The sequence below is a fragment of the Erigeron canadensis genome, chromosome 8, assembly GCF_010389155.1.
Source record: "Erigeron canadensis isolate Cc75 chromosome 8, C_canadensis_v1, whole genome shotgun sequence".
NCBI lineage: Eukaryota > Viridiplantae > Streptophyta > Magnoliopsida > Asterales > Asteraceae > Erigeron > Erigeron canadensis.
The window spans coordinates 31338214-31352355 of NC_057768.1; the positions used below are offsets into that span (position 1 = coordinate 31338214).

General features: G+C 31.7%; 1 protein-coding gene across 1 annotated transcript; it reads left to right on the top strand.

Moving 5' to 3' along the window:
• The first annotated feature begins 3391 nt into the window (after positions 1-3391).
• LOC122578491 (cysteine proteinase 15A-like) lies at positions 3392-5687 on the top strand. The gene is made up of 4 exons (XM_043750464.1): positions 3392-3879; positions 4493-4612; positions 4902-5145; positions 5236-5687. The coding sequence occupies exons 1-4, from the start codon at positions 3424-3426 to the stop codon at positions 5505-5507; spliced, it is 1092 nt and encodes a 363-aa protein (XP_043606399.1). The 5' UTR covers positions 3392-3423; the 3' UTR covers positions 5508-5687.
• Positions 5688-14142: the final 8455 nt, after the last annotated feature.

Here is a 14142-nt window from a genome sequence, read left to right on the forward strand (position 1 = left end):
ATTAGAAAGAGGTTTTTCTGATGTGACACTGATGTGACAATATATTGGTGTGTATTAGGTTCACCCATTGGGGTTGCTGTTACTATGATGCAAATTTTATAATACTAGCTAGTCCAAAAACCAAACACCAAGTCTATTATGCAAAAAAAATTGATGCCCTAGATGTTTGGAGATTTAAAGCGATTGCTTATCCCATACTAATATTTGAGACGTCCATTTATAATAATCGTATATAAAATATTCTATCTTTTTGTTCTTCCAGTCTATTTTTCTATTTAGATTTTAAAATAAATAATGTGCAAAAACAAAAAAGAATAAAATATTTTTTAGAGGATATCAATCCTTGTTCGAATTTGACCAGGAACATCAATATGATTTATATTATATTCATTATACAAAATCTCTAAACTTTGCCAATAAAATAATTTTTAACCATATAAGAGCTTGATCCTACATGGTTTATTAAATTTTCTATGGTTTATTCTTTTTTACAAAATCTTCAAACTTTATCTGTAAAATTATTAGAAATTGACTAGTCAACCAGTATGATTTATCTTTCTCCTTTATAAAACATTTTGGGTTTTTTGTTTATGGTATGTCTTAAGAAGTTATGCATATCTTTTTTCTCCAAAAAGTCATTTATGGTTCCCAAAATGTCCCTCCCCACACTATAACACTAAATTACCATATCTACCCTTATAACAAATTGTCACTTCTAAAACAAAGTTTCGCCATAACACGCAGGTATTATGCTCATTGATTTTACATATATTAAAGCATAGAGCACCCGTCAAGTATACTTTAATAACAAACCCAACAAGTATAGGTCGAAGTATATAGTTATATCTAGGGTGACTTGACTCGCGTATGACCAGTGTAGTTTCGAACAAACCTCATGTATGATTTTTATAATTTACCCTTATATCTATATATGTATTATAATTTCCAGATATTTGGATAATCCAAATATATGAATATTTTCAAAACTTAACCTTGTATCCGAATTCATAAATCTAGATATCTAATTTTCGGAAATTTTTAAATTCGGGCTTTGGATATTTTAGATTCTGAATTCGGATACACATTTAATTTTTAACACGCCTAATCCCCATTAACTTTAAAATATGATATTGGTATCAATTTGATTAAATTACACTACTAATCAATCATATCACATCATTTGTCAAACTTATTCTAAAAATTGTTAAGCCCTAACTAATTAAAAGTGGGTTCATCACACTTTCAATCAAGGACATTGAGTTATATACAATATAAAAATTAGCATCATCTTTTTTTATACATCTATCCTTTACAACACATATATTAATAGACTATACAAATCAATAATAATTTTTGTGGTAAAAGTCTAAAAAAAAAATAATATGTATATTACTTCCTTTGACAATATGTTTAACCGTTTAACTTTATATTCTAATTTTGAATAGATTTTTCATCGTATACAGAAAGATTCAAAACTAGTTTGTGACAAAGTGATTTACATGTAAACTCATCTTGCTACATATACAGTAATATTTTTGTTACTTCTATGTAGGTTAGATATATATATCACAATATATGATAAATGTATGTTCAACAAATCAATAATATCTTAAAACTTTTTATAAATAATCTTGATTGTTGACATTTTAGAAGCAAAATCTTTTGACTTTAACCTAACTTTTATTTTGTTTTACATAACTATGTTCCAATAATGTAAAGTACCTTAATTCTTAAGGCCATCATGAACCAAGGTGTCTTTTACTTGACTTTTATTTTGCAACATCTATAATTTATTTTCACTTATTTGAATCATGTTTAGTTGTTACTAAAGAGGAGTGATATATTTATAATAATGATAATCGATAAAAATACATGTTTTATATAGTTATAAATTATGCTATAAAATAGATAATTCTTTTTAGATAGTTAATAATTATTGTAGATTTATCATTACCCTTCTTTACTAAATCGTATGGAAAAAAAAAACATTTTTGCATCTTCGTTTTTACTAATAACTTAGGGTGATTTGAATACTTTTATCAAATGATCAACATAATATACACATTTGCTCATTAGTTAATTACATTCCGAGTATCTATATTATTATATAAACATTATTCACTATGTTGAATTGTCCCAATCGAAAATAATCATTTTGCTCTTAATGAATTAAACACAATAAAGTGAATAAACCCTTGATTTATACCATCGACATTTATCTTCTAAAATATGTCTACTACCATCTTTATTTAAATTACATTTATACCAACCTACATCACTCACCTTGCCACCGCCACCAATCATCGTCACCATCACTATCAGTTGTCGTCGTCATACCATCGCATTGTGCAGGTACCGTACTATTTTATTTCTTAGTTTCACTCACTAAACTAAGTCGGAACTTAAAGATATTTAAAAGTTTATTAATATCATGATTTTTTTATTAAGTTATTATATTGTACAAGATTTACAATAGACTGTATAAATGGATAATACTTGTTTTGACATATGGCAAGATGCACTATGATTCTATTAATATGTCATTCCTTTTAGTCTAACTGACATGATACTTATGCAATGTGGCAGTGGTGATGACGACGGCGTTTTAGTGGTGTCGATGACGGGTGGTGATGACGACGATTATTGACGTATACTGATGTATAGTGGAATTATTTTAGAAGATAAGAGTTTAAAGTGTAAATTATTAATATGAAAGTTTAAAAATGTAAATTAATTCATTTAGAAAAATTTGGTAATTTGTTATAACGCTTTTTGTAGGGGATGTCTATTAAGGGTAAATTTGTACTTTATACTTTTGTATGTAACTATTGTATAACGCCTTCTAAAAATGGGGGTGAGATAATTATTATAAGAAAAATGATATATCTTCTTAAAATTTATTTAAAATCCTCTTAAAATCATAAGATTGTGAGATGTGGATTAACTAATTATTTTTTAAATTTTATTCCCTAATCTTGCAACTGGTTATCATCTGATTAGAAAGTTGTTTAAGTTATTTAATTAATATGACGAGCATTATACCCGCGTTGTAGCAGGATTTCGTTTTAAAAGTGACAATTTGTTATAAGGATACATATGGTAATTTAGTGTTGTAGTGTGTGTAAAGACATTTTAAAAACCATAAATATACTGAAAATGACTTTTTAAAAGAATAAGTTATGCTTAATTTCTTTAAACATATTATAAATAAAATTTAAAATATTTTATAAGATAGTAAAATTAATAAGTTATTTTTCTTATAAAGTATTGTAGTGATGTGGTAGCTTACTAAAACGTCTATGACCTTATACGATATAACACGTGTCATGATCCCAATGGCTTATCAAAGTTCACCATTCATCTTGGAAACCACTATAACTTGTTCAATCAAACAACCAACCCCACCCCACAAAACACAAAACCATGAAACTCATCATTCTCCTCTCCCTCATCTCCGTCCTCCTCATCTCCGTCGTCGCTTCCGTCGAGGACCTCTCCGATCCGCTTATCCGGCAAGTCATCTCAAACTCCGACGACGATGACCATCTCTTAAACGCCGATCACCACTTCACACTCTTCAAAACAAAATATGGCAAAAAGTATGCAACCCCAGATGAACATGATTACAGATTTTCAGTTTTCAAATCTAATCTTCGACGTGCTAAACGTCATCAGCTGTTAGACCCAACTGCCGAGCATGGTGTTACTAAGTTTTCCGATTTGACACCGTCGGAATTCAAGAAAAGTTTTCTGGGTTTGAAAAAGAATCCGTTAAAGTTTCCTTCTGATGCTAATAAGGCTCCGATTTTGCCTACTAATGATTTGCCTGAAGATTTTGATTGGCGTGATCATGGTGCTGTTACCCCTGTTAAAAATCAGGTATATATATATCATTATACATGTGTATATGTATATGTATATTAGTATGTGTATTTGTGTGTCTGATGGTTGTTTTGTTTGGTTTGACTTTTTTTTTTAAGGTTTCTGATTTCATGTTTTTTTATTTGATTTAATATAAGTTTTGAGGTTAATTAGTTTGCAGTGATTATTGAATGATTGATTTGTTATTTGATAAATAATTTGTATGTAAAATAGAGGCTAGATCATATAAATGATATGAGGGTAAAGTAGTTAAGTAAGAGTTATGTGTATACAACAAAATGATTGCGTATTTAAAATTGATTATTCCTTCTAAAACATGTAAATTATAATAGTGTTTGGATTGTTTTAAAAACTCGAAAAAAAAAAAAAAGTGTTGAGGGTGTTTGGGGTTGCATATCTGGGGTGTTTTTGTATTTATGTCTTATACTGTGTTTTTCTAAAGCCAAAATGCCATTTAATTGTTTTGCAAAGTGTCATTTTAGCTTATTTTAAAGCACTGGTTGTTTTAGGAATTTTTTGATGTGTTACTTAATTATTAGGATGGTTTTATCTGTTAAGTGTGCTTTGATGTTGCTATTGATTAATTTGTGTGTAATATTGTTTATTGAAGGGATCATGTGGATCGTGTTGGTCATTTAGTACAACTGGAGCTTTGGAGGGGTCTCACTTTCTTCGAACCGGGGAGTTGGTTAGCCTTAGTGAACAACAACTCGTAGATTGTGATCATGAGGTTTGTTACGAAACCGTCTTAGACTTTTGTTATTGCATTTATTATGGTTTATCTTATTTTGCTTCGTATCTAGAACATCTTCTTTGTTTAACCATTTCTACTTGTTGGTGAATTCGGCAATTTGGTATAGGCAATATATTAGAGTGGACATTTTTATTTGTTGAAGAAAATAAGTAAACCTTGGCTTGATAATTTACAAAAACAAAAGGATATAGTTTCAAGTCTTATAGTTTTTCAAATTTGGAGTGCTATGTGTGTGGCTAAGATTGTTTCTTTATGTCGTTTGCAGTGTGATCCAGCCGAAAAGAATTCATGTGATGCTGGCTGCAATGGTGGGCTGATGAACAATGCATTCGAGTATATACTAAAGGCTGGTGGAGTTCAAAAAGAATCAGATTACCCCTACACCGGAAAGGATGGTACTTGTCACTTTGACAAATCCAAAATCGCCGCCTCTGTAGCAAATTTCAGTGTTATTAGTACCGATGAAGACCAGATTGCTGCCAATTTGGTCAAACACGGCCCTCTTGCAAGTAACTATTCTACCAAATCATCATTTAGTAACTTTTTCGTTTCCTTTTTTTCCCTCAGTTTTTAAGTTAAATACTATATTGTTGTTGCAGTTGGAATCAATGCGGCTTGGATGCAAACATATATTGGAAAAGTTTCTTGCCCGTATGTATGTTCAAAGAAACGATTGGACCATGGTGTTCTTTTGGTTGGGTATGGATCAGCTGGTTATGCACCTAGCAGACTAAAGGAGAAGCCATATTGGATCATCAAGAACTCATGGGGACCGGACTGGGGAGAGGATGGATACTACAAGATTTGCAGTGGTCACAATCTATGCGGAATGGATACCATGGTTTCAGCGGTGGTTTCTACAAATACTTGAAAGTTATGTCCGGATTGTTGACTGAATGCTACAATTTGTATATACGTATCTACAACAAAGTGTATTGTTGAAGCCGATGTTGCTATATTTATATCGGCTTCACTATGAACATACTAAGGCCTTTATTGTTTCTTATCTTTGATTATGGTTTTAATGCTAAATTGGTTTTCTGCTTTTGTATATCTTATCTCCAAGATATGGTGTTGTGTATAATTATAGGTAATACGAGTAGTATTGAAGAAAATAAAGTATATATACATCAAGAATGTTGACATGTATTGAGAAAGCAATCGAATGTTATGCTTACTTCAAACAAGTGCAAGTGATTTCTCTATCAAGCGCATTTCATGATTGAGATACTTGTTCTAACTTAGTTGCAAAGCCTTTAAGCTGGAGTAAATTTCCTTTAAAGCTACTCTTATATACTCCATTACAATCCATTGGAATAATGTTCGATAGGGGGATACCCGATTTTCCAGTTGTTCTATTGCCATTTAGAAGGATAAAAATCAACATAGAACAGGTAAGTCATACTAACTACAGAATATATATACATATATAAATCACAGATTTGTGCTTGGTCCTTCCCGGAACCTTGGGTTGGTTTTCGTTAGTACTCTAGTCGGTTTTTATCTTTGCAATTATGATCTACGGGTATAAGCTAATTAGCCAAGTTCTTACATTGAATAATGCATTTGTCTTGATCAATTCGAGTGTGTTGGTGTAATGAGGGTTCTCTTACCAAATTTTAAGAGAATTAGATCATAAGTAAGCACTAAATAGAAGTAAAGATAAAAAAGAACCAAACGTAACTCCATTATCAATGTTGAGTGAGGGATGGGAATATTTAATTATTTAATGCATTTGTGTTCATCCATTTGGTAAACCCTCGAGTACAAGCTTCTTATAACTAATTTCTTTAAAAAATAAAAAAAACCTTTCCTTCATCGAAGATCTTTGTCATTGTGGAATCCGAGATGACCCCCACAACAAAGAAGAGTAGAAGACAAGAGGTTGATCGTTTTTTTTTTTAGTCTCGCTGGAGACGAGTGTGTAAAAGACTAATAACACGACATGTGTGGAATATTTGCCTTACAAGAACAAAAAACAAAAAAAATAATAAATTCCCTCATACATATATTTGGCAATGATCATGATGTGTTATAGACTAGAGAAAATAAAAAACCTGACCTGACTCAACTTTCTCGATTTATATAAGTCTTCAATTCTGGTTCTAATGGTTTTATAAAGAGTCGAGCTTAATTGGTTTCTCCACTTAGGTCTCTCCTTATAACACCCTCTTCTTCCCTACTTCTTACCCACTTCTTCCACTATTCATCAGTTTTCTCTCTTCAAGAACACCCCAAGAACACCTCCCTCCTTATAATATTCACTTCTTCCCCACTTCTTCACTATTCATTCACTATTTTATTATTTCATTTTTTTACACAACATTTAAAAAAACACATTTTATTATAATTAAACACACATTACATTATTAAAAACACAATACAATAATTAAAAAGATGGTACTGGAAAAAAGCCTGAAAAACTGAAAAACAATACGATTACTCTTTAACGTCATCGTCTTTGATTGACATTTTTCCTATTCCACGGTAAGCCGTTTCATTTGCCCACCACTTGTCGTAATCTGGGCATTTGACTTCCCACGTTGTTTTGTTTTCTCCACAGTTATCGTGGTACGATTCCGCCCAAGTGCATTGGTCGGTCAACGTGTGACCGGCCTTAAAGACATGGTTGATGGCCCTCTTCGCCCTTTTACTCTCATCCTACAAAAGATAAGAGTATGTCTGTTCATGTTTCAACACCTTGCGGCCTGGTGCTTCTATTTCCTGAACGGTCTGGTCGCATTGTTGTCTCTTCTTCCTTAGGTAACCCAGGACCCCAGAAAGTTCATTTTGAAGGAGGGTGTCCTCTTTGACATCCGCCACGATTCGTGTTTTCATCTCATCTTCGATGGGACGAGGTCGGTGAGGATTTGTCTTTGATGTTGATGAAGCCATTTGGAATAGTGAGTGAGTTAAGCAGATGAAACAAGTTTGTAGAATATTTTGAGTGGAATGGTGATGAAACTGGTTAAGGTTCTGGGTAGCTATTTATAGATTGAAAATGTAAGTAGCCGTTAAGGACTGTAAATGTAAATATTTTGAAGTTGTTGGTCGTTTCAGGGACTGTAATTGTAAATATTTTGAAGTGAACGTTGGAGGGACTGTAATTGTAAATATTTCAATTTTTGAACGTTGCAGGAGCGTTTTTGACTTCAGGCTATAAATATTGCCTCTTTACCAGATCTTTCATTTGAAAACTCAAAATTCTATACATCAGCAATGGCTTCTTCATCAAATGCCCCTAACCTAAAACCACCAATGACTGTCAATCAAGTTGATGACAGTATAATGGATGATATCCTGGACCACCAAAAGTTAAAAGAAGACCTTGTTGAAATTGGTGAAAAACTTCAAGCGAAAAAGAAATGGTGTGAAGAACAAATATATTATATACAGACGGGCCATTGTACTGAGCTTGAGTGTCAATACTTTACTTATTTGCAGGGGAAGTTTGACAAGTGTAAAGAAGCTGTGGTAGAAATTGCTTGTGCGATCATGATCTTGAATGAGTTCATCAGCTTTGGTAAAGCAGTTTATGCCCAGAAGAAATAAGTAGGCTCTTTTAATGTTATGTTGTATGTTTTTATTTAAGCAGTTTGTAATGTTTTTAAAATTATGAATAAACTTATGTTCTTAAAGTAGACTTATTTTATTAAAATACTTAAAAAACATTACAATGAAAGTAGAAACAAAACACATAATTCAAACTAAAGCACACTTAATAAAAGTACAAAGTCTACTTCATAATCCAGAACAATCTAAAACGCAACAAAAAGAAACTGCCTGAAGACATGCTTGTATCTGAAACTCCTCCCATGACATGCCTGAAGGCCGGTGCCTGAAGACATGCTTGTATCTAAGGCTCCTCCCATCACAATGAATAATCCGATTCGTCGTTGCATAATATTCCTCATCATCTTCGTTCCTGGGATGTGCAATCAACTACGTCCAAATTGCCTGAAATTCTTTGCATTCCCTCCTCATCTTGCTCCAGTGACCTTGCAATTGAGTCTTGCTTCTTGGCCCTCCATTAGTCTACTCGTTAAACATCTCAGTAACGTCATCCCAAAACGAGACGCCGGGATTATTCATTTCAATCGTACCCGTAACAGGGTCGGGTCTCCTCGTCACCCAACATCTCGACAAGCAAATATCTTCTTCTTGAGTCCACAAAATTCTACACATTTTTCCTAATGAAATAGTTTGAGATAAATGATTTATGGAATGGGTTGAGAAAGATAAAATGGTTTGGAAATGATTTGAAGTTGTTATTTGAAATGGTGGTATGGAAGGGGTATAAATAGAAAAAGAAAAAAAATGGCATGTAGCCGTTACATTTAAAAAAAAGGTTTTGAATTTTTTTTTATTTGGCTCCAACGGCACAAAATGGCCCACCACCACTCCACAACGCGCGTTCGAAAGAAGGAGAAAGGGAGAGGACGCTGACGAATACGCGACCGTGCTTATAGCGTCCTCACCGGGCCGCGCGTCGGACGCCGGCTGACGGAGCTATAAGCACCGGCCTTACAAGCATGGTTTAATCATAGTATACACTTGTGTTATGTACATTGTAATGTAAAGTAATAAAAAGAAATGCAAAAACTTTTCATTTCTATTATAGATTTACAGCATTGCTAATTAGGGGTGAGCAAAAACTGAACTGAAAACCAAAAAAACCATGAAAACCGAACCGAAAAAACCAAAAACCAAAAAAACCATTGGTTTTGGTTTTCTAAAAACCGAAAGTTGTGGTTCGGTTTTGGTTTTTAATGAAAAACCGAACCATAAAAACCGAACCGAACCAAAAATATATATTTTTACTTTATTTTATATTTATATCATTTTATTATTAATTTTTGATAAATATTTTATTATATTTTCATTTTTAGGTGTATATAATAATATCATTTATATGTTTTAAGTGAAAAGACACAACAATTTTAATTTGTTTTAATAATTGTATAATTAAACAACGCGTAAAAGATATAAATAGTTATATATAAAATTTGTTTGAAGTTTGTATAACTTACTTTTATGGATTTGTTGTCATTGTTGTAGTGTTATTGTTACTAATATTGTTTTGAAAACTTGTTGAAATTAATTAAGGTGGAATTATAAGGTATAAACTTATAAACTTTTGAAGCTCAATTTGACCCAAACCACAAGTGGTTAAAAACCGACTAAAACCGAAAAACCGAACCGAAATAGACCTAAACCGAAAAAACCAAAACCGAAAAAACCGAAACCCAATAGTTTTAGTTTTCAAAAACCGAATTATAACGGTTCGGTTTCGGTTTTAGTCAAAAACCGAACCAAACCGAACCGTACTCACACACGTTGCTAATAATTAAATAGAGGAGTTCATAAATCATAGTGGCCCACTAAATATGTGTTGCTCTGTGGTTGCTTCCTTACACTTAGCCCATACTAAATATAAGTTTGTCCAACGGGTGTACAGTAATTGGTATCTATTGAGCCCTTCATTCTAGGCCCGTTAAGAAAGACCCATTGATAAAAATATATTGTGATTTTCCGGTGGTTTTGTAAAGTAACGTACAAAACTATCAATTTCTTACTTATACTTTCATATATGTTTCTTTTTCCTGCAAAATAAATAAATAAACGAATAAGTAAATATTTCTTCTTTTCTTTCCCTGTTTGTGTCGTGTAGTTCCAACTTTAATTTTATGAAAAGAACATAATTATAATTGAATGGTATCTCCTTTGTGACGATGTTTTCAAAAATGAAAGGAAAAAGTTACATATTTTTAAATATTACAGAATTCACGATTATGAGGACGGATCCATGAAGCTGTTCGGGAGTATTAATTTGTGTACCATATAATTTTTTTTTTTTTTCTTTCCCACTGTTACTCTATTTTTAATTCTCACAATTGATTTTGTCATATGTATTATTGCTCCTTGTTAGACACATCTGTAAATATATAATTATTTAGATTTAGATTTATCAAACATGTTCCATATATAGTAAATTGATACTATTATCCGAATTTAAACCCGATAAAAGAAACAAAACTTCCCACTTCCTCTTAAATTACTAAAGCAAAAACACTGGACATTAATAGTACTTTGGTTTTGTATAAGAAACTAATCCTAAACAAAGTATTATTTTTTGGTGTGAATAATTATAATTATGGTAAAAACTCAAAACAAATTATAATGCTTAGATTGAGTCTTTTCAAATGGTCAAAACATTTTGTTTTGTTGGAAAATCTAAAAATACGTCATCTGTTGGTTTTTCTTTTAGTAAAGGACTAGTTTGGTGTCTATGAGTTATAGATACTACTTTTATAGGTTTCGTTCAAACTTTCAACCAATTCGTGTGAATATTTTTTGAACGTACATTTCATATCAATTTACTTCCTGATTTTATACTATCAAGATTCCTTAGCTATATATATAGGTGTCATGCTTTACAAAAGGGCTAGAACTCGTCAGTCGTCACACATAGATTTATTACAAATGGGTAGTGCTTACATAAATTATACTTTTTCCATATATAAAAATGTATGTACCACGTAGTTGTACTACTCTATAAATATAGAGATACTAGTTGTCAGGCCCATCCAATGGACGGATAGTCTCAAAATATATTAATCAAAGCTAAAAAAATGGATTTCAAATATATTAAATAGATATATCGAAATCAACTTAAAAATTTGTTAGCTGAATAGCCACTCCATCGGTCAAAATACTCCAAAAATTATCCGCCCAACGAAGAAACATACGAAAATTAACTCCATATAAATATTGATTTCAGTTTACCTTTTTTTTTTCAACTTTAGTTAAATAAAAAATTTACAGTTTCTTATATTCTAAAAGTGTAAACTATATATATAAAAGTATAATTAAATATAAATTAGGTTAAAGTGTAAATTGGTGATGGAAATTCAAAAAATGTAAATTAATTATTTTAAATTGGGTTAAAGTGTAAATTGGTGATGGGAAACTAAAAAGTGTAAATTAATTGTTTTAGATTGGGGTTAAAGTGTAAATTGGTGATGGAAAACCAAAAAGTGTAAATTAATTTAGATTAATATTAAAAAAATTAGAGGATTAATAAGGAGGGATGATTAGACTCAAGGAGGTGGATTAGGGGTGCCAAGTGTACCCCCAACCCCCTCTTTTAGTTATATTATAGATATACGTTTTTAATGATATAAATATAATAAGAAAAAATTATTTAGAAATCATCTTCCCTTAATTATACTCAATAAATTTAAACTATATAGTAATTGATGAAACTTATATAAACGAAAAGTATATTAAAAACCCAATCCATTTATATATTTTATATCAAGTGTTACATGACACAAACAAAGTTATTTACGGTCAAAGCTAGTCAACATGACAACTAAAATGAGACAAAAGGAGTATAAATATAGATATAGATATAGATTAAAGTATATTTTGATAATAATTATCACGCTTCAAAGAGAGCTTTTAGTACTTAGAAATCCAAAAACTTGTTATTCTTCGTACCACGTAACTTTTTTTATAGGTCAAAATGGTTTTAAGAGCATTCGGGGCTGGTGTCTTCATAATCGAAGGCCAATGACTTTATCAACTATCCACACAACAATAAAAGTGTAAAATAATGCAAGCATATTGCATATACATCAAGCAACGTACGTTTAATCTTGATATTTCACGCAAACACTAGAAAAGCAAAAATATTACAAACAATGACTTTTGTGTCTACTTTAGGTGTAAGAATTTGTAAATAAGACACGGGCCACGCGAGGGCAAGTGGGCGCAACCAGGCCGGGCTCACTCTAGGGGCACCCGTGCTAGCTAGCCCAACTTACATTCTTCTGACCATTTCCAGTCTACGCATTACGGCTCTTATAAAAGTCACAGGATATAAACGGATGAATACATAATACTACAAGGATGATTTATACCAGAGTATATAATAGTAACGGCAGTTTAACTTAATCTTCTTAACATATTAAAACATGATTAAGACATCATTTAATTGATAAATGACACTTTTTTAAAGCCATACGTGTCAAATTAAATTTATATTGATGTAATTTACTTTTTAGATACCATAAACTCATATGTAAATTTTTTTATTGTTTGTCAATGAGCTTTTGCTCTAATTATTTAAGGGGAGGTAGGAGGTTTGCTTAATTTCTTGGGGTTTCGCGGGTTCAAAGCCGGCTATTGATGTTTAAATCAACTTGAGATTTTTAGCTGCTAACATTTGTTGTCAAAATTGAAATATGTCATCGATCCAAGTTATATCTATGCAAACAGTTGGACAATGTCACAATGGATCAATTAAGTTGACTACAAAGTTACAGAACAGGTGAGTAATTAATTGTCTTCATCAAATTCGACCAGCCCGGCCTAATGCAGAAATGAACATAAAATAAATCCAAAACAAACATATATTCTTGAATATCCTTATGTTTAGGCAGAACCAATTAATAAGACAATAATTAGGAATTGACTTACATATATATGGCCACAATCATGAACCTAGCTAGATGACCAGCCTTTTAACGTAACAAAACAAAAGAAAACAAAATCAGTAAATGAAAGAAAACAAATATATGCACTTCCTAAATATGTGTTGCTATGAAAGCCTGTCCAAAACACACACAAAACATATAGAGGAATAGAAAAGAAGATAGGACCAGAAAGTATGTTTACCTTGAAAGAGTGTAGTGTCCTAATCAAAGGGGTACTTGTTTTGAATCAGAACTTTCATAACTCAGGTAACCTTGTTAATCCTATTGTTTCTTACACATACTCCCCAAATCTAGTACCCTATCAAAGAGCATCTTTTTATAGCTTTACCCTTATTTGGTATATGTAGGTTCTTTAGACTTCACCATCACCTACTAATAACTATATTTAAATATAACATCAATTTTCGAAATTGACTTTTCGCTGACGGTAGTCTAACCCATACCATCTACGACTTGGAAACGTGTGATATTTAACTCATTGTAACATTATGAATTGAAGGCTAGCTAGGAATCTAGGATATGGTTAATTTCCAAAAAGGTCAGCTCAATTGATCAAAAGCATTGGGTTTTTCCTTCAAACTTGAGTTCGAGTCTTATGGCTGACAAGTTTTTAACAAGGTTTTTTCTAGGAATCCATTGACAAGTATGTTATAGTGTATGTTTGGTTAAGACAATGTATTTAGTGGTTTCACCCTTCTATGGCCGGTGAGTTTGAAATGATTCAAAACACGTTGTACCAATAAGAAAAGATATATGGTTAATAATCAATCGGTTCTAGTTCATTTGCCGTTAAAAAAAATAAAAAAATCGGTTCTAGTTAATTAATTAAGGATACCTTTACAAGTACAACATTTATATCTAATACAACAGTGTACTGCAGTATATATTAATGACATGCTTTCAATTACAGCCGAAGTTTAGGACTTGACGGTTGCAAGGTTATCTTTACTTGTCAGGCTTTGAAACTTAAAGGTAAAGAGAGAGGGGTAATTACAATGTATGGAT